Below are 19726 nucleotides of genomic sequence, written 5' to 3'. Positions count from 1 at the left end.
GGCTCCTGGCTGGCTCAGTTGGAAGAGCATGTAACTCATGATCTCAGGGTTGTGAGTTGGAGCCTCACATTGGGTATAGAAGTTAAACTGAAATAAAACTTAAAAAAAAAAAAAAAATAAAGAGCATTCCCTCATACAAGTTTGTGAAGTTTACCACAGCAGGGTAATTGTATGTGTTCAGGTGGCTCTGCTTTGGAAGAATTCCAATGCATGACAAGTTTTAAAATTCTACCTTAAAGGAGATTATTATGCCAATATGATTTCCAAGTACTTTTCAAAAATTATGAAATTTTTGCATAAATACTGGAATCCTCAAAATTAGGTGGTCATTTCAAACACTACTACTTTCAGATGGTCCCTTTTATTTAGAAACCCTGTACCTCTTTGGTTTAATGAAAAGTCACATAGCTTTTCTTTAGTTTATTTAAAAAGAAACTCTGCCTAAAATATAGTTGTTTTTTTAAAGATTTATTTATTTCAGAGAGAGAGCCAGTGAGTGTGGGGGAGGGGAGGGGCAGAGGTAGAATCCCAAGCAGACTCCCCACTGAGTGGGAGCCCAATGGGGAGCTCAAGCCCACAACCCTGAGATCATGACCTGAGCCAAGATCAAAGTCAGACACTTAACTGACTGAGCTACCCAGGTGCCCCTCAGCATTTAATTTTTGTATTAACCATTCCATTGCTTCTCAGCCCAGTTTTATTAGCAGTCGAAGATACTGTACTTGCCATCAGTCCTTCAAGGTAACTGCTTAGACTGACTCCTTTCACAATAATTATTTCTTGAGTCAAAACGGTTTTTTCTGTGTCCTGAGGATGTGGTTTTTATGTGAGTTTCAACTACTGAAACTGTATTTATAAATAAAATATTAGTAGATTCAAGTTCCATTGTTTTCTCTGTAGGATCAAGTACAGAATGTTCTTGTACCTGTGTTTTAGTTCTTGCTGCATCCAATAAGAGATTTCACAAAGGAAGGCAGTCCTGTCTGTGCTGAGAAGTGTACCGCTGTGCAACTTTCCAGGGGGATCTATAAGTCTATCCAATCAATCAACTCCAACCACACTTGGAGGGTTTGGGTATTTCTGCATTGCAGCTGTTGTAACAGTTTCCCATGGGTGGTCAAAGATGCTCTCTGAAGTCCAGATCTTCATGGTGCTCGCAGCCAGCCCGATGTCTATGCAGCGCTGGGGGAAAAGGCGGCCAAAAAGTTACACTTGACCCCACCCCGTCCCCAGCCGCCCTGCTGCCATTTGAATTTCTTTTAAATAATCTCTTGCTGCATAGTGAGAAGGTAGGTCTCCACATCTTGTGTTGTTTCTGGTGGTGTGTCTTGGGCAAGCCCAGAAGCTGGGTTTCTGGGATACACATTTCCAAATCACACGGGCAGGTGGAAATGATGGTCTGTCCAGATTTTCAGTGTATGTAACGTTTAATGACAGTAATTTATCATCTGGCTGTTTGGGAAGGCAGAAAGGAAGAATACTGGATTTTGCCTATTTCCAACAGCAATTGATCTGGCTCTTGCCTGCCTGTGAGCTTGTGGGGAACGAGCCAGTATCACCACTTGGGAGAGGGGACTAGAAACTGGGGCTAGAACAGGAACTTTGTGCAGTTTCCCCCCAGATTCACACTGACTGAAAAGACACATGAAGCTGGTCAGTGAAGCGGAGGGCACCCTGTGTTGTCTGATGAACTCTGGATGGTATGGGCTGGAGAGGCACAGAGCACTCTTGCCTGGTGGGCAGTGGCCTTTCCCCACCAGTCCTCTCCACGACCACTACAGTAATCTGTAAGAAGCATTCAAATTTAAAAGTCCAGATAAGGGGCGCCTGGGTGGCTCAGTTGGTTAAGCGACTGCCTTCGGCTCAGGTCATGATCCTGGAGTCCCAGGATCGAGTCCCGCATCGGGCTCCCTGCTCGGCAGGGAGTCTGCTTCTCCCTCTGACCCTCCTCCCTCTCATGCTCTCTGTCTCTCATTCTCTCTCTCTCAAATAAATAAATAAAATCTTGGGGCGCCTGGGTGGCTCTGTTGGTTAAGCGACTGCCTTCGGCTCAGGTCATGATCCCAGGGTCCTGGGATCGAGTCCCGCATTGGGCTCCCTGCTCAGTGGGGAGTCTGCTTCTCCCTCTGACCCCCCCCCCCATGTGCTCTCTCTCTCTCATTCTCTCTCTCTCAAATAAATAAAATCTTTAAAATAAATAAATAAATAAATAAATAAATAAATAAAATCTTAAAAAAAAAAAGTCCAGATAAGCCCACGACCTGGCACATATTAAGTGTGCAGTTTCATTTTTACATAGGGGAAATGTTTCTGGCCAAAATTATATTCAAGAAATCAAGTTATAGAAAAACTTCACTTGGGATATGGATCTGTATGTTTTCATACCTACTTTGATCCGTAGACTGCCCTTTACAGATTATTTTCATTATTGGAAAAAATTTCTCAATAGTTTTTGTAGCCAGATCAGATTTTCATCTAAATCTCTGCAGATAAACAATAAGGATATTTTCCCTAGCGAATGGGATGGATGATGTTGATACTTTAACTGTGGGTCTGTAGTCACCTCCCTCGTTCTACGTCCAGAGCACACGAAAGCATGCAGCCAGGTGAGGCCTGCGGTCCACGTGAGTCCCCTGTGAGGATGAGCGGCTGTGAAGGATATTGCTGTGTTGCCAGCCCACCAGCATTCCCAAACTTACATTATATGATATACTTTTGTATTTAATTTCCCAAATAAAATAATAAGTATATTCCTTATTTGAGATGAAGAGCTGGAAATCTGAGATTTTGGATGTTGTATTGACTTATACTGATTGCCTATTTAGAATTGTGGTTAGAATTTTAAACATGTTTTTTCTTATGATGGTAATATATATGCAGTTAGAAAAAAACAATGTAGGAAGTAAAGGTAAGTGCCCCCTTCCCACCACCAGTGTGCTCACTGCTAACTGATCATACACAAAATCCAATCACATTTCTTTCTAAGTGGTTTCCCAGTTATTTTCTAGATTTTGTTCCTAATGTGAATGCAGTCTTTTTTCTATTTTATTTCCTAACTAGCTTTGGCTGATACATGTAAAGAGCTGCAAATCATGATGACTTGGCCATATTCTAATATTTATATAACCTCATTGTTTCATTTTGATTTTGCTGACCATGTGAACACACACAGAAAAGGTGGGTGTCTGCAAGCCAAGGGGAGAGGTCCTTGAAAAAACAAGAACAACCTGAGTTCCAGCCTCCAGGATTGCAAGAAAATAAATTTCTGTTCCAGCCACCCAGTCTGTGATTTTGTTATGGCAGCCCTAGCAAACCAATACAGACTGTTAAATACTTTTTCTTAAAAATCTAATTCCCTGTTGATGGACACTAAATTGTTTCCAGCCTTTTGCTACTACAGACAAAGCTAATGTGAGTAACCTGGTACATATATCATTTTATACATAATGCAACTTTATAAATAGGATAATTACAATTTTTATTGTTCTTGCCAAAATACATAGGAATTATAATAATTTGCATTACCATCAGAAATGAATGATAGTAACTATGTCCTCCCCCCCCTCCATCCTTGCTAATAGTGCGTTCTTTCCAGTTTTTGGCTATTAACAAAAAAAATATGCCAGGAACATCTGCATACAAGTCTTTAATGGACATATATTTTCTTTTGGGCAAATGACTAGGAGTAGAAGTTACATATATGTTTAACATTTTTAAAAGATTTTTTAAAAATTTATTTGAGAGAGCACGAGCAGAGGCAAGGGGCAGAGTGAGAGGGAGAAGCAGACTTCCCACAGGGAGCTCAATGTGGGGCTTGATCCCAGGACACCCAGATCATGACCTGAGCTGAAGGCAGACACTTAACCAACTGAGCCACCCAGGCATCCCTATATATGTTTAACTTTTTAAGAAACTGCTAAACTGTCTTCCAAGGTGGTTGTGCATTTTGAATTCACACCAGCAACGTATGAGTTCTTGTTCTTCCACATCCTAGCTAACACTTGGTATTGGTTAGTCTTTTTAATTTTAGCCATTCTACTAGTGTGTCATGTGTAACGCCATCTTGTTGAGGTTTTAATTTGCATTTCCCTAATGATTAATGATGTTGACTATCTTTACATGTGATTATTTGGAATCTATCTTTGGTGAATTTTCCAAAAGTATGTCTTTTTAAAAAAATCTGTGTTGTTTTCTTAAGAGTTTTGAGAGTTCTTTATATATTCTGCATATAAGTCCTGTATGAGATGTACGCTTTGCAAATATTATTTCCCAGTTTCTGGCTTGTCTTTTCATTTAACAGTATATTTTAAAGAGCAAACATTTTAGTTTTGATAAAAATCTGACGTATTCATTTGTTCTTTTATGCTTTTTTTTTTAAAAGATTTTATTTATTTATTTGAGAGAGAGAGAATGAGAGACAGAGAGCACGAGAGGGAAGAGGGTCAGAGGGAGAAGGAGACTCCCCGCCGAGCAGGGAGCCCGATGTGGGACTCGATCCCGGGACTCCAGGATCATGACCTGAGCCGAAGGCAGTCGCTTAACCAACTGAGCCACCCAGGCGCCCCTTCTTTTATGCTTTTGGTGTCATAGCTAAAAAATCTTGTCCCAGCCCAAGGTAACAAGGATTTTTTCCTTTATCTAGAAGTATTATAGTTTTAGGCTTACCCTTAGGTCTAGGATCCATTTTGAGTTAATTTTCATATATGGTACAAGGTATGGACCCAAGGTTACTTTGGGCAGGGGAAAGTGGAAGCATGTGGCCATCCTCTTCTAGCACCACTTGTTGAAAAGGCTATCCTTTCTCCACTGTAAACAACAACAACAAAATGTATACGTGTGTGCTTATTTCTGGACTCTGTTCTAACGATCTATTTTTCTATACTGACACCAATACCCATGCTATTTTTATGTAGTGTATGTAACTCTTATAATAATTCCTCAAATAGTGTTAATGGTCCAAATTTCTTCTTTTTCGTATTTGTCTTAGGTTTGTGAAGTCTTTTGCTTTTCATATGAAATTTAGGATCAATTTCTGCCAAAATCAAACCTATTATTGTAATTGAGACTGCACTAGATCTGTGTATCAATTTGGGGAGAACTGACATCTTAACAATATTGAAGATATTCTGGCCCATAAACAAAGTTCATCCTCCCATTTATAAATAAATCAATCTTAAAAAAAAAGTTTCAGGGGCACCTGGGTGGCTCAGTTGGTTAAGCATCTGCCTTTGGCTCAGGTCATGATCTCAGGGTCCTGGGATTGAGCCATGCACTGGGCTCTCTGCTCAGCGGGGAGTCTGCTTCTCCCTCTTCCTCCTGTGCTCTTTCCCTCTCCCACTGTCTCTCAAATAAATAAATAAATAAATAAATAAATAAATAAATAAATAAAATCCTTAAAAAAAATTGTCTACATCTATGGTCATGTTTTCGGTGAATAGAGTTTTACTCCTTTCTTTCCAACCTGGATGCCTTGTCTTTCTCTTTCTTGCCTGACTGCACTTGTCTCTAGTACCTACAGGAGAGTACTAGATAAAAGTGGTCAGAAGTCCGCGTCTTGTGTCTGATCTTAGGAGGAAAGCATTCCATCTTTTATATTAACTATATATATATTAACTATAACTTCAGCTGAGTTTTTTGTAGATGCCCATTATCAGGTTAAGGAAACCCCTTTCTATTTCTAGTTCCCTGTGAGTTTCTATCAGGAACGGATGTTGGGTTTTGTCATATCCACTTTATGCATCTATTGAGATGATCATTTTTTTTGTCTTTTAATTTGTTAATATGGTGAATTTCAGTGGCTGATTGATTTTCCAATGTTAAACCAACTGTGCACTCCTAGCATAAGCCCCAATTGGTCATGATGCACTGATACTTTTTTGTTGGATTTGATTTGCTAAAATATTGTTGAGAATTTTTCCATCTGTGTTCATGATGGATATTGGTTTGTAGTATTCTTGTCATGTCAGAAGACCACGTAACCCTGTCAGAGAAAGAGTTGGGAAATACTAGCTTCAATTTTTTGGAAGAGTTTGTACAGACTTCGTATTATTAGTTCCTTCTTAAATGTTCAGTAGAATTCATGTTTAAAACATCTGGGCCTGGAGTTTCTTTGTGGGAAGGTTCAATTTCTTTTATATAGAGCTGCTTCTTCCTCCAGGATAAGCTTTGGTATTTTTTGTCCTCTGCATTTTGTCTAAGTTGTTGAAGTTATTGGCATAATGTTGTTCATAATATTGCCTTATGTTTTTTGTAGATTCTGCAGTGATGTCACCTCCCTGATTCCTGATATTGGTAAATTTTTTTTTCTCCTTTATCCCGATCATTCTGGCTAGAGGTTTATCAACTTTATCGATGTTATCAAAGAACCAACCTTTGGTTTCATTGGCTTTTTTTTTTTTCCTGTTTTCTATTGCAGGAGTCAACAAACTTTTCCTGTATTTTAGACTTTGTGGGCCACACGGTTTCTGATGCTGAGCACAAAAGCAGGTGTAGTTTGCTGTGCCAAACTATTTACAAAACAGGCCCCAGGGCTAAGCTTAATTCCTAGCATGAGGGTTCCTGTTCTTCTATTCCTTGACTTCTACTGTGATCTTCATTTTTTCCTTTCTTCTTCTTACTTTGGGTTTCATTTGCTCTTGTTTTTCTAGTTATTTAAGGTGGAAGCTCAGGTCATTGATTTGAGACCTTTTTTCTAATACAGGAATTTAGCGCTATGAATCTTCCCCTAAGTAATGCTTTAGCTCCACCCCAAAATTTGGCATACTGTATTTTCATTTTTATTCAATTCAAAATATTTTCTAATTTCTCCTCTGATGGTGCATGGGTTATTTAACAGTGTATTATTGTTTCCAATGGGGGGATTTCCCAAATAATCATTCTGGTCTCGATTCCTAATTTAATTCCTTTGTGGTCAGAGAATATACTTTGTATGACTTAAATACTTTTGATTTTTTTGCGGCTTTTTCCAAGTTCCCAGATTATGATCTTTTTCTTTTTAAAGATTCTATTTACTTGACAGAGAGAGACACAGCGAGAGAGGGAACACAAGCAGGGGGAGGGGGAGACGGAGAAACAGGCCTCCCGGTGAGCAGGAGCCTGATGTGGGGATCGATCCCAGGACCCCGGAATCACGACTCAAGCCGAAGGCAGACGCTCAACGACCGAGCCACCCAGGCGCCCCCCCCCCCTTTTTTTTAAGATTTTATTTGACAGGGGTGCCTGGGTGGCTCAGTTGGTTGGGCGACTGCCTTCGGCTCGGGTCATGATCCTGGAGTCCCGGGATCGAGTCCCACATCGGGCTCTCTGCTCAGCAGGGGGTCTGCTTCTCCCTCTGACCCTCTTCCCTCTTGTGCTGTCTCTTATTCTCTCTCTCTCAAATAAATAAATAAAATCTTTAAAAAAAAATTTTATTTGACAGACAGCGAGAGAGGGAACACAAGCAGGGGGAGTGGGAGAGGGAGAAGCAGGCTTCCCGCGGAGCCGGGAGCCCGATGTGGGGCTCGATTCCAGGACGCTGGGATCATGACCTGAGCCAAGGGCAGACACTCAACAACTGAGCCACCCAGGCGCCCCGAATATGGTCTATCTTGGTAAATGTTCAGGTGCACTTCAGCTGTTGTTGGGTTCTATAAATGTCAGTTGTTTGGTAGTGTTGTTCAGGACTACTAGATCCAATCTCCTTATTACTCTAGTCCCAGCCAGAAGCCCATAGTGAACGAAGAAGTGTGCCCTTTGATGAGTTTTGACAAACGTATACAACCATGTAACCTAAACTTTATTGAGACTGTTTTAATAACTAGTAGAACTAGTTCATAGTCATTGCTCTTCTTTTTTCAGTTTTCCCTATTATTCGCTTATCTGGCTGTACATGTAAACTTTAGACCTGACTCTGGGACAAGGGGTCACCTGGGGCAGGGAACACCCACTTGTATTTTTATTGGGGCTATATTACATTAATCAGTTAATTGAGAAGAACTAACTTTATGCTGTTGAATCTCCTATCCAAGAACTGATCTTTCCATCTATTCCAGTCTTTTTTTTAGGTGGCTCCATGCCCAACGTGGGGCTTGAATTCACAACCCCTAAATCAAGAGTTGTATGCTTTACTGACTGAGCCAGCCAGGCGCCCCTATTCCAGTCTTTTGTGTCTTTCCATAGTGCTTTAAGGTTGTTCTTATATAAGCACATATAGTAAATGTACAGACAGAAGGGGATGGAGTGCAGCAGCTTCAGGGTAGTGGCTGCCTCCAGGAAGGGGAAGGAGGTTGAGAGCAACAGAATAGGGTCTACACCTCTATCTAATACATCTAATTGATGGGCACAGGAGTGTTTCTCATAAAACTGTTTTTCTATTTGTTTGAAATATTTAATTAAAAAAAGTTAAACTTAGGGGCGCCTAGGTGACTCAGTCATTTAAGCGACTGCCTTCAGCTCAGATCATTGATCGTCCCAGGGTCCTGGGATTGAGCCCTGTGCCGGGCTCCCTGCTTAGTGGGGAGCCTGCGTCTCCCTCTCCCTCTGCTGCTCCCCCTGCTTGTGCTGTCAAATAAATAAAATCTTAAAAAAAAAAGTTAAACCTAGAAGTTAAAACAATTTTAATAGAAAAGAGTTTTTGTAAATACAGTGACTCTTCATAGTACAGTAGTTTATTCTCATAAACCAAATGACCATACTTATATATATATTTTGGATATAAAACTATAGTTCTTTTTTCTTTACATATAATACAATTTCCAGTGTGATGACATTTCATTGAGGAAAAGATTGCATTCGCAATAAATACTATCATCCCTGAGTCCACAGACTTAAAATAAGCACTCCCCAGACATCTTCCTGTGGTGGAGCAGGGTTGACAGGCACAGTGAGTAGTCTTTCTAGAATGTCTGTATAGACCCATACTGAGAATGCTAATGATCTGAACCCAAAGCAGTAACAGTGAAAGGGTGAAACTGTCCAGAGCACTTATTTTTCATTTTACTCTCTGCAGCCAAGGTCAAAAGTACAACACTGAAATTGATTTTACCATTTTCTTTTAGTCTTTCTTCACTGAAAGCAGCCATAATCTGTTTCACCCATTGGTAGCAAAACTGGGAATTTTACCTAGAGAAATTACCCAGGACCACTAATAAAAATGTCGTCTTTTCCAGCATGTCTATTTTCTGAGCATCTGGCACAACAGACATTTTTAAATATGTGTGAGGTGAACAAAGAAGAATCAGAAACCTCCTATGCCGGGGCCATGGCCAATGAACCCTAGAAAATTATGGCACCACGGTGGCTTAATTTTAAAAGATGTTCTTTCGAAATGAATTCCAGGAAAACAAGCAGCCTTCACACAGAGAGGGAAGCTGAAGCGATCTTACTGAGGAGTCTGTTGAGAGCTCTAACTTTTTCTTCCAAGATGCGGTTTTTCTTCTCGGCACCTCGCAGCTTCTCTTCGGTGACCTGAAATGCTTTCGTCAGGTGAGCATTTTCCACATAGAGCTCCTTGAGCAGCAAATCGGACTTTGTGTTCTTTTCAAACTAGAGAGGACAGAGAACCACACTTTCCTGTGACTCTCGTGCACAAATGCTGCATTATAGCTTGGCCCTCCCACCCTTTCATGTGTTCAGACCACAGATTCGGGGCTCTTACACATCTGAGACAAACCCTGGGTGGAATGACAATTTTTGTTACCCTGGCATGAAAGAGGAAATTGAGAAGCTGATGAATTATGTGGTAGAGAAAACTGAAGTCGAGTTTGTGAGAGTAGATTTTACCATGAAATGAAGATATAAAAAGGCTACAATCACCAACCTCAACAAGGACGATCCAGCGTAATGGAAAACATGTCATTCTGGTTCATTTCCGTGTGTTCTGCTGACCCACCGTGTCACCCAGGACTTACCTCAGCACCGCGTCCACCCTCGAAGCCCTGGGTGCATGGGCTGGGTCACCACACACCTCAGCCACAGCAATGGGGACACAAGGCCACTCTAGCTACAAAGGCACAGGGGGCCTGGCCTTGGGCTTTGAAAGTCAAAACTGCATTCATTCACTGAACAAGTAGTGCCAGGGCCTCACAAGGGCCCTGCTCTCAGGAGTCCGTACTCTGATGGAAGCAGGCAGGCCAGAAACAAACATGTGGTGTGGAGGCATGACAAGTGCTAAGAGAAAACCGTGTGAAACCAAACCCAAGTCTGCCCGCCCGATGCGCAGAGACCTTGACCTTGGCTGCAGAGAGTAAAATGAAAAATAAGTGCAGTCCAAATGGAGTGCGTGGCGAGGAAAGGAGAGAGACGGGAGGGCAAGACTGGAATCTGTCTCCCCCAAGGAGAGGAGTCCAGACATGTTTACAGGCAAACAAAAAAGGTCAGGGTGAAAAGTTATAGCTGCATTTGGCAGTCCTATGGTTTCCCTGGGAGGGGACAGGCAGCTGAGGAGGGAGTTCCTACTTTTGTTGGGGTGAACAGGGAAGGCTTCTCTGTTGACACGTGAACAGAAATCTGAATAAGGCAGGGAGAGTGCTGAGGCTGTCCGGGCAAAGGGAGGAGCAGGTGCAAAGGCCTGGAGGTCTTTGGGGGTGGCAGGAATGGCCAGAGGCCTGTGGCTGGGGGGGCACAGCGGTGGGAGGCCCACTGGGTGGTGGTTAGAGCTGCCACACTGACTGCACAGGCACTGAGGGGAGGGGGCTAGAGCCTGCAGAGCCTTGGAGGCCCCTAGAGGAGCTCTGCCTTGTACTCTGAGGGCTGTGGCAGGCTTGGAGGGGAGAGGGGCCGGCACCTCAGTCACACTGGGAAAGCGCTGCTGCCACTCCTGTGCTGAGAACAGAGCACAGGAGGAAACAAGGACACCGCAGGGCTCAGAGGATGAAGGTGGGAGTGCTGGCAGGTGGGGCGAGAAGAGGCTGAGCTGACAGGCTCATTGGGGACACAGTGGGGGCATCCATCACAACCCCCCAAATCTGGACCTGAGCCAGTGGCATGGGGGAACACAAGGGAGGGCAGGTGAGAGTGTGCAGACAATCCTTCACAGGTACTTCTGTAAAGAGGAGCAGAGGCAGGGCCAGGGCTCCCTAAGCTTTGGGTTCAGGGGCTGAGGGCCCCTGAGAAGGGAGGGGCTGGGCACGGCGGTACACGCGCAGACACAGGCGGCTGGTTTGCTTGGCCAGAGCACAGCTAGTTCGGGGGGGGGGGGGGGGCATGGGGCTATGGACGGGACCTCACAAGGACAGGGGTGCAGGAGCCACAGGATTTCACCAGGACTGAGGATTTGCCAGACAAGAAGAAGCAAACTGAGGGTGCCTACAAGAGAATGACTGTAAGGTGAGGGGCAGGGGTCACTGAGAGTCTGTGACACTTGGCCAGGGAGTCCGTGGACGGCAGGGAGGAAGCTTCAAGGCCAGGAAGATGGTCAAGGAAGAGGGTGTGACTCCCCCCGGGACCTCCTACTTCCCAGGGAACAAGAGGTAGTGCAAATGTTTCATCCCATTTGGGCTTAGTTCAGGAACCCTCTAAACATACTTGATTACTGTAATAAAAATATTTCTACAGATTCTCACAATTTCTTCCAGCTCTGAATAGAACTCTTCTAGGAGTAGCTGGTGTTTGGCTAAGCCTTTTCTCCGTGTCTCCTGCCTGTTTCCAGCCTTGCCCCTGCCCCCCCACCCCAGCACCCTCTGTGCTGGCTGCTCAGCTGCCTGTTCTTACCAGTGGACTGTACTGGCTGAACTGGACTGTAAGCTTTCATCAGTCACAACAGCTCTGGCCTTTTTTTGGTCTTTGCTCCCTATAGCAGTCCAAATTTTTCCTTTCTCCCCCAGAGTGATTTATTTAAAAATATACAGATATCATGCTCTTGCTTAAAATCTTCTGGTGGCTTCTAACTGCAACTAAAATAAAAGCAAACTCCTGACCTTGAGGGAGTCCTGCCTACCCATCAGCTACAATAGACTCCCTGGAGGCCTGCTGACGTGCTGCGCTTGATCCCGTCTAAGGACACTGGCCTGCACTGCAACTCTGCCTGGATGCCCCTCCTCACTGGGGTTCTGGCATGTCCCCCAGAACACATGGAGACATGAGGGTACCTTTTTATGGCTGTCCCATTGACTGGAGGTGCTACAGGCATTCAGCCCTACACTGCAAAGGAAGTCCCACCCAATGACGCCCGTCACTGACCTGCTCTTTCAGCTCGGCCACTTTTTCTTGTAGGAGCATTTCCACATTCTTCAGAACCATTCCCACCTCTTCTACCTGTTCTTGGGTGTCTTTAAGCTCTTTTTCATGTTCTTCCTGCCACAAAAGGTTATGCGCCAATAGTTTACATTTCAAAAAGAATCGTTATCAGGCTTACTTACTTCAGAATGGAAATTAGCTAAAATGTACAAATCTGGGAGTGACTGGAGATAACCCTTCATCTGCAGAGAGAAACAAAGAATGTTCTACCACAAGCCAAAAGCTGACACCACTCTTTGTAGTTCAAGGAGAATTAGTGGCCTGCTTTCCTGAGAATTGAATCATAAAAATGATTCCAAAGTGTGTTTCCTCAAATGTGTTACTGAATATTTTGAAAGGACTTCTGATTAAATTTCTTTGTGTTGTCAGTATTCTATCATGGCCAAGCTTATCTCCTGCTTAACATTTTTGCACAAGGCTGAAAGATTATTCTTCAATAGAATTTATGCTTCACAAACATTGAATCTTACCCCACCTTTCGAGTCTTGCTCTAATTTCTTCCTCATGGAGCCCCCCCGCCCCATGACCTCGGGCTCCTACCTCCACACCCTCTCCCACCCAATGTTTCCTCATGAACGCACTGTGACATTTCAGGAGGGAGTTTTCTCAGCCTTTTAAACACCAACATAGGGTGCACACAGGCCAGACTATTCGAGCACGCCAGAAGTGCTAACTGGCAGATGCCCTACACTAATGCTCTGAGGTGGGGACCACTGGCCTCCGACATTTACAGATGAGAAAAATGAAGTGAAGAGAGGTTAAGTAGCTGGCCAAGCTCACTCAGCTGGGAGATGGTGGAGCCTGAATCCCGACCTCTGCAGCCACAGTGTCCTGCTCCCTTTTAAGGCAGCAGCTCCGTTTCTAGGTCTCTAGATGCTTAGTGCAGTGCCTGGCGCACAGCCAGCGTCCCCATGTGTGTGCCATTCCACCCTGGCCTCTTGTCCCACCACCCTCCTCCTGCCTCCCTCTCACCCTCCTTAAACATGCCAAGTACAGGGGCGCCTGGGTGGCTCAGTCGTTAAGCGTCTGCCTTCAGCTCAGGTCATGATCGCAGTGTCCTGGGATGGAGTCCCGCATCAGGTTCCCTGCTCCGCGGGAAGCCTGCTTCTCCCTCTCCCACTCCCCCTGCTTGTGTTCCTGCTCTCGCTATCTCTCTCTCTCTGTCAAATAAATAAATAAAATCTTAAAAAAAAAAAAAATATGCCAGTACATACCCACCTCAGGGCCTCGGCATATGTTGCTCCTGCTACCTCTCAAGCACCCTCCCCAGGTAAGTAGAAGCCTTGCTTCCTCAACTCCTTCAGGTCTTGGCTCAAGTAACACATTGGGGAGAACTTCTCTGGCCCCCTATTTTAACTACAAAGCATCCCACTCCATAGCACTCATCAACTCACCACCATCTGACATGCTATCCTCATGACTCAGGTTTTCATTTCTCTCCCCCCATCCCACCACCAGAACGTAGGCTCCAGGAGGGCACGGGCTTTTGCCGTGTGTGTTCATTTCTGTATCTCCGACACCTAGATCGGTGTGCACCCAATAAATGACTTCTGCAGTCCTTGTGTGCCTGTGGGTAGGTTTTTTTCATTCTGCAAAACGGTTTAAGATTCTTTTTACATCAGATGCATCATTTGGAAACTGGCCGTGTTCATGTAAAAATCCAGTTTCCGGCTTTCCTTTGAAATCAGGAGAACTCCCACAGGGCTCCACGGGTGGGACCGTCGCCCCCAGCTTCACTCATGGCCTCAGCATCACCGCACTTCTGGCCCCGGGCACAGCTCGAGCGTGTGGTCATGTGGCCTACCACAGACGCCCTCAGCCCCCCTGCTGGAGAGACCTTTCAGGTCAGCTGGCTCATCATTCCCTGAGTGGGTGGGTGCCGCCCCTCCCCGATCCATCTTTGGCGACGATAGAGTCCCGCACTGTTCAGAGTGAAAATCGGGATCCTGGGGCTGCTGTACGACCAGACCGCTAGGAGCTGGGAGGGCAGTTTTCAGCCACGTGACCAGTGATGCAACCTCACCACCGCCATCACCATCAGCAGGGCCTCGGGGCCCTTGCCCCCACTCACCCACTGTGTTTCCAGCTGCCTCCCCTTCTCCTCCTGGAGAAGGCACTCCTTGTGGAGCCGCCGAGCTGCCTGCCGTTCCTCTTCCAGCAGCTGCTGCAGCTCGTCCACAAGGTCCCGAGGCACCAGCCACTGCATCCGCTCCTGCAGCCGATGAACCTCCTCGGAGTGCTGGGACTGTGTCAGCCTCAGCCCCAGGCTGGCTCTGTGCAGCTGCCCCGGGAGAGAAGGCCATGCCAGGGCTGGTGTGACTGCTGAGCGCTACAGGGTCATTACCAGACACACAAGACTCCATGCCTACAGAGAGCCTACAACTGGAAGCACACACAAGGCACCCACCCTCCTCTGGTCCCTCCATCTGCAGCTAAATGCAGGGCTCATGAAGAATGCATTCGTTTGAATTCTGACAGCCAAATTCCTGTGTGGCCAGAGCTTCTGCACAGAGACAGTCAGGAAGACTCGGGTCTGTATCCTCAAAGTGGTGATGATGAGCTTCCCATTGCACCCAAGGGAGAATCGTGCTATATTCTGTCGGGTTTACCCTTCAGCAGACTTCAGAGAGTCCAAGTAACTACTGCAACCCACGCAGACCATGCGTGGTGATTTTCCTCAAAGCGGAGAGCTCACACTCCTGAGACAGCCGAGGCCAGGGCCACAGAAGGCAAAGGAGCACACGATGAAGGCGAAAGGGACCCTGCCAGCGAGTGCAGAAACACCCCAGCAACCTGCTCCCCAACCACAGAGGATGGCAAGATTTCACTGGAGTTGTGTGGGACCATTAGTACTGAACTGTGCGTAATGTGGCCAATCCTTTTATTAAACACCATTTAAATCACTTTGATTCTGGAGGCTTCACCTAGAATACCCAGAATTTCCTTGGCACCCTAACTAGCCATGTCAGCCCTCACACACCTCTGAGGCCCCACAGATGGGAGAGGGAAGTGGCTCCGTCAAAGGTCACACTTAGGGCAAGACTGAGGTGGGGTCAGAGAGATGGGGAGGGTGGCAGCTATGGCAACTCAAGGGCAAGAGCAAGGTTGCAGGCCTCAGGTCACTGTGTCCCCTTGTGTCTCTGAGGGGCCGTCTCGGGGGGCCACGTCATCACTGTAACGTGTGGCTATTCTTAGGACAGGGGTCATCCCAGAGAAACACACCCCCAGTTTCCAGAATAGCTACCATGCTCTTTCGGGAGAGTGCAATATAATGATTTATAAGATCAGATGACCAAAATACATTTCTCAGAGATACCTGATCCTGAAAATGCTTCAGAGGCAGAGAGTTGAAATAGGTGTCTTGTTATTAATGAAGGTGATTTTTGGATAGCACCCGAGGGGGGCGGGGGAGCTGGCTGCCAGGAGGGCCAACCACAGGCGTTAAGGGTTGGAATTTTTAGTCCCACCCCCACCTCCCTAGAGGGAAGAGGGGCTGGAGGTTGAAACAGCCAATGGCCAATGACTTGGTCAATCACAATTGCGTAATGAAGCCTCCAGAAAAACCCAAGAGGGCAGGCATCTGGTCCCTTTTCTGGAGATCTTCCATGCTTGGGGAATCAGAACACTTCCATGTGCCACCAGGCAGGGCTCAGGCTCCATAAGGACAGATGTTTGGGACCTTACCCTATGTATCCTCTTCCTCCGGCTATTGATTTGTTTCCTTTATCATATCCTTTAATGAACTGGTAAGTGTTAGGTGTCTCCCTGATTTCTGTGACCACGCTAGCAAATTAGTCAAACCTCAGGAGGAGGTGGTTGAAACCTCCAATCTGTAGCTGGCTGGTCAGAAGGTAACAGGTAACAGCCTGGGCCTGGGGCTGGCCTCTGAGGTGGGGCTGGGGGTGGGCAGTCTTGTAGGACTAAACCCTTCACCTGTGGGGTCTGATGCTGTCTCCAGGCATAGTGTCATAACAGAACTGAATTCTCAGACACCCTGCTGGTGTCTGATAATTGTGTGCTGTGTCTGGGGAGCCCCCTACACAATGTTGGAATCAGGTCTGGAAACCCTGAGAGAGAGGAACAGAGAGGGGAGAACCAGTTCGAAAACACAACCCTACAAATGTAGCCTCCTCCTGACTTTCATGCTTCAGTGATCCTGCAAACACCCAAGCCGGAAGCTGAGCCCCAGCCCAGGCCCTAGTGACACCATGTCAGAGTGCCCACCCATCCTAAAGGTGCTCCTGCTCTCTAACAGCACTCCCCAACGCCCTGATGCCGCTCTTTCTTAAAATACTCTGTTCCCATGCCCCTCGCGGACACCCACTATAGCCACCCCTCTGCTCTGAACCCTGGGGCCGGGTACAAGCTCCTGTGCGAAGGCCACTGTCTGGCCCAGCGTGAGGTCTCTGTGTCTGTGGCCCTACCCTGCAGCTCTCTGTGCAGGGCAAGCAGCCCGTAACACCCCCCGCCCCTCCCCCTGCTGTCTCCTGAGCCCCCTCATCTCCCTCCTCGTGGAAGTGAGACTCCAGGTGGAGCCCGGACCAGCTCTGGAGACCCCACCTCCACTATCACATAACAAGGAGAAAGATGTCTCCAGAGAGCACTGGGGCCGCCAACAGCCAGGAAATGAGGGTGGCTGTGTTCTGGGAGCTAGGGCATGGCAGTGAGCTGCCTTGGCCATCAGCTCTGCCCACCTGTGCTCGCAGGCTCTCTTCCTGCCCCTTGAGGAATGGGGGCTCTGCCCTCTTTGTGTTGAGAGGTGAGGACTGTGTCCTCCCCCATGGAGAGGTGGGCTCTGTGCTCTTCCCCTGAACCCAGGCTGGACCAATAGAATGTGGGGAATAATGTTCTGGAACGCCATGGCGCAGTCCTGAGGGGCCTGGGAGCTGTATGTGCTCCTCTGAGGGCGCCTGGTCGCCTCTCCTATCAGAGCTTCCCTGCTTCTGCTGCACTCAGAGAACCCCATGCCACCGAGAGGCCACGTGTGGGGGCTCCAGCTGACAGCACCCTGGGCCCCCAGGCACCCGCCAGCCCCACGTCCCAGCCCTGCGAGCCAAGAGCTCTCACACAGCGATCAGCTGTGCCTTCCGATGATGCCTGCCCCAACCCCACCGCACTGCAACAGCCCCCCCGAGACATCAAGTGAAGAGAGCCCACAGACCGTGAAGGAGAATGGTAAACAGTGCTACAAGCTGCCAAGTTTGGGGGTGGCACCAAGCCAAGATTCCCAGGGGCGTGTTATGCGTGCAGCATTCTGCTCCCCCACACCCCACTCTGAGCTGCACAAAGTCCTCTGCCAGGCGCTCTAGATGCTTCCCCCCAAGCTGCTCTACCTCCAGGCCCTCCTCCTCAGAACTACCCCCAAGTGTGCCAGTGACAACCCTGGCCCCTCCCTCAGGGCTCCACGCCACCCTTACCATGGCCTCCCCTTACTTCCCTCATGAGAACTTTCACTGTGGTTTTGGGGTCCTCTTCTGAACCACAAAGAAGGGGAAACCAGCTCATATCACAGAGGGACTGCCTAAGTAAGGGATCTTCTGCCCGTGGCAGTGGCTGCCTCCTAGCCTCCAAGGGCTCAAAACTGGGCAAAGCAACTTCTCAAGGTTCCTTACAGACTTAAAGACAGAGAAGGGATCCCCCAAATGCTCAGAAGGACCTCTGGGACAGTGCTTATTTGCAGTGGGAAGGTGAGAGCCCATAGAGCCCCCAAAAGCATGTCTTAAGGCCCTGAGTATGTTGGGGGGCATAGCAAGTCCAGCTGTAGGGCCCTTCCCACACCGTGCTTGGGAGGCTTCTCCCACAGCCCCTCTTTCCTTCCTGCAGCCCCCAGCCTTCTAAGTGCACCCCGCATCTAAGCACCAGCTCTTCCTCTCTTGTGTCCCTGCACCTCATGCTGTCCGGGTACCCCAAGGTCCTTGTTGGCCCATCCTGCTCACACTTACTTGTCCGAGACTACTAGCTCTCCACCTTCCTATCTCTGCACCTTGAGAACCTGGTGCACTGGATAAATGCTGGAGCAGGAGAGAAGGCAGAAGGCAGGAGCTCGACACGTGTGCGCAACTTCAGGGCTTCTGTGCACCAAGCTTGCCAACCACTGGGACTACTCCGCCCTGTGTCCTTGGATCTGACGCCACCCCCTACCTCAGAAGCCACCTGTCCCTCTCCTTTGCTCTTCTGTTTTGCAGATGCCACACCGAAAAGCACTGCTTACCAGCCTCCTTCCCTTGTGCATAAACCGAAACACAGCTCGGCCCACAGATGGCTCAGCCAACCCTGGACAAGGCTCTACTTCAGTCCTGGCCAGGCTCTGTCAGTGCCAAACCATGTTGACTTTCTTCCTGGCTGAGACCCAGCCACTGACCATTATGCACACCCACCTGGTCTTGACTTTCTTCAAGGGTCTCTCTCAGCTGTGACTGTGACAGTCTTAGGCTCTGACATTCCTGATTCTTGTGTTCGAGTTCAATTTCAAGTTTTTGGATGTGCTCACCCTGTTTTTAAAAAAATCAATTTCACAAGTATAAGAAATATCTCAGCATTGATATGTTTAATGTAGAAACTTCAGAAATGTACAGAAAAGCAAAGATTATGAAATTTAAATCACCCATCATCCTAGCAGCTGAGGACCACACCTGACACTGTGTGATCTCAGCCCTTCCTCCAAACGTACATTTCTAGCTATTAGTACAGCATTGTATCCTATGCTTTCCTCATTCTACCTTGAGCATTTCCCCATGACATTAATTATTATTTGAAACATGATTTTTAATGGCTATACCATAATTTACTGATTCATTCGATATTATTGATGATTTAAGCTGATTTGAATTGTTTTGCTATCATAAATACCACAGCAATGAAAATACTTCAGCTAAGTCTTTCCACAATGATCAGATAAAATTCCCATAAGCAAAATTATAAAATCAGAGCACACTGACATTCTTGAGGTACTTGATGTATATTTTGCCCAAATGTCCTCCTGAGAGGTCTACCAATTTACTCTCCTGGCATCAGGATTTAATTCCTTTCTGCTACTTTTTCTAGATATTGAGGATTTGCAAAAGCTGCTGAAGTCAAATTTTCCAAGGCACATACTTACTAAGTCTCTCTCTTTACCTGAGGGATGAGTCTGCCTCCAGGCATTTTAAGGCTGTTCCTGACAGTCTAGATTACTCACCTGCAACCCCTCCCGCTGCCCCACCTCCTCCAGTCTCCGTGTTAACAGCTGAATGGTGATGCAGTTCTTCTCATTCTGGGCCTGGTGGATAGAGGCCTCTTCTCCAAGCTGAAGGACCTTGTGATTGAGCTGGGACACTTCATCCTTGCATTTCTGACTCTGGAGCAAAATGGATTAAAATACAGATGACAAAGTTATTTTTTTTAAACCAGCAGCTCAATTCAGATCATTCTAGTGGCTTTGGCCAGGGACGATTTTGTTCCTTGAGGAACATGGGGCAATGTTTGGAGACAAGGCTCGTTATCACAGCGGGGAGGGGATGGCTACTGGCATCTC

At 46.8% G+C, this 19726-nt stretch overlaps 1 protein-coding gene and 1 pseudogene across 1 annotated transcript in view; both read right to left on the bottom strand.

Annotated features, from left to right (window-relative positions):
- Window positions 1-69: 69 nt before the first annotated feature.
- Window positions 70-1945, bottom strand: LOC123852048 (PRELI domain containing protein 3B-like; annotated as a pseudogene).
- A 224-nt stretch (window positions 1946-2169) lies between these two features.
- NINL (ninein like) overlaps window positions 2170-19726 on the bottom strand; it is a 189631-nt gene continuing 172074 nt past the window's right edge. Inside the window, exons 20-24 of the mRNA XM_054509981.2 lie at window positions 19391-19549; window positions 18591-18704; window positions 14285-14494; window positions 12157-12270; window positions 2170-9522 (exon numbers count right to left, since the gene is read on the bottom strand). Of these exons, the coding sequence (XP_054365956.1) occupies window positions 9331-9522; window positions 12157-12270; window positions 14285-14494; window positions 18591-18704; window positions 19391-19549 (789 nt within the window). The 3' untranslated portion in view covers window positions 2170-9330. The remainder of the gene's footprint in view (window positions 9523-12156; window positions 12271-14284; window positions 14495-18590; window positions 18705-19390; window positions 19550-19726) is intronic.

The sequence above is a fragment of the Mirounga angustirostris genome, unplaced genomic scaffold, assembly GCF_029215605.1.
Source record: "Mirounga angustirostris isolate CCGP_5_RB_7025 unplaced genomic scaffold, mMirAng1.0.hap1 SCAF_10, whole genome shotgun sequence".
Taxonomy (NCBI): Eukaryota; Metazoa; Chordata; class Mammalia; order Carnivora; family Phocidae; genus Mirounga; species Mirounga angustirostris.
Note: the sequence above shows the minus strand (reverse complement) of the source record. Positions and strands in the feature narration are given on the sequence as shown.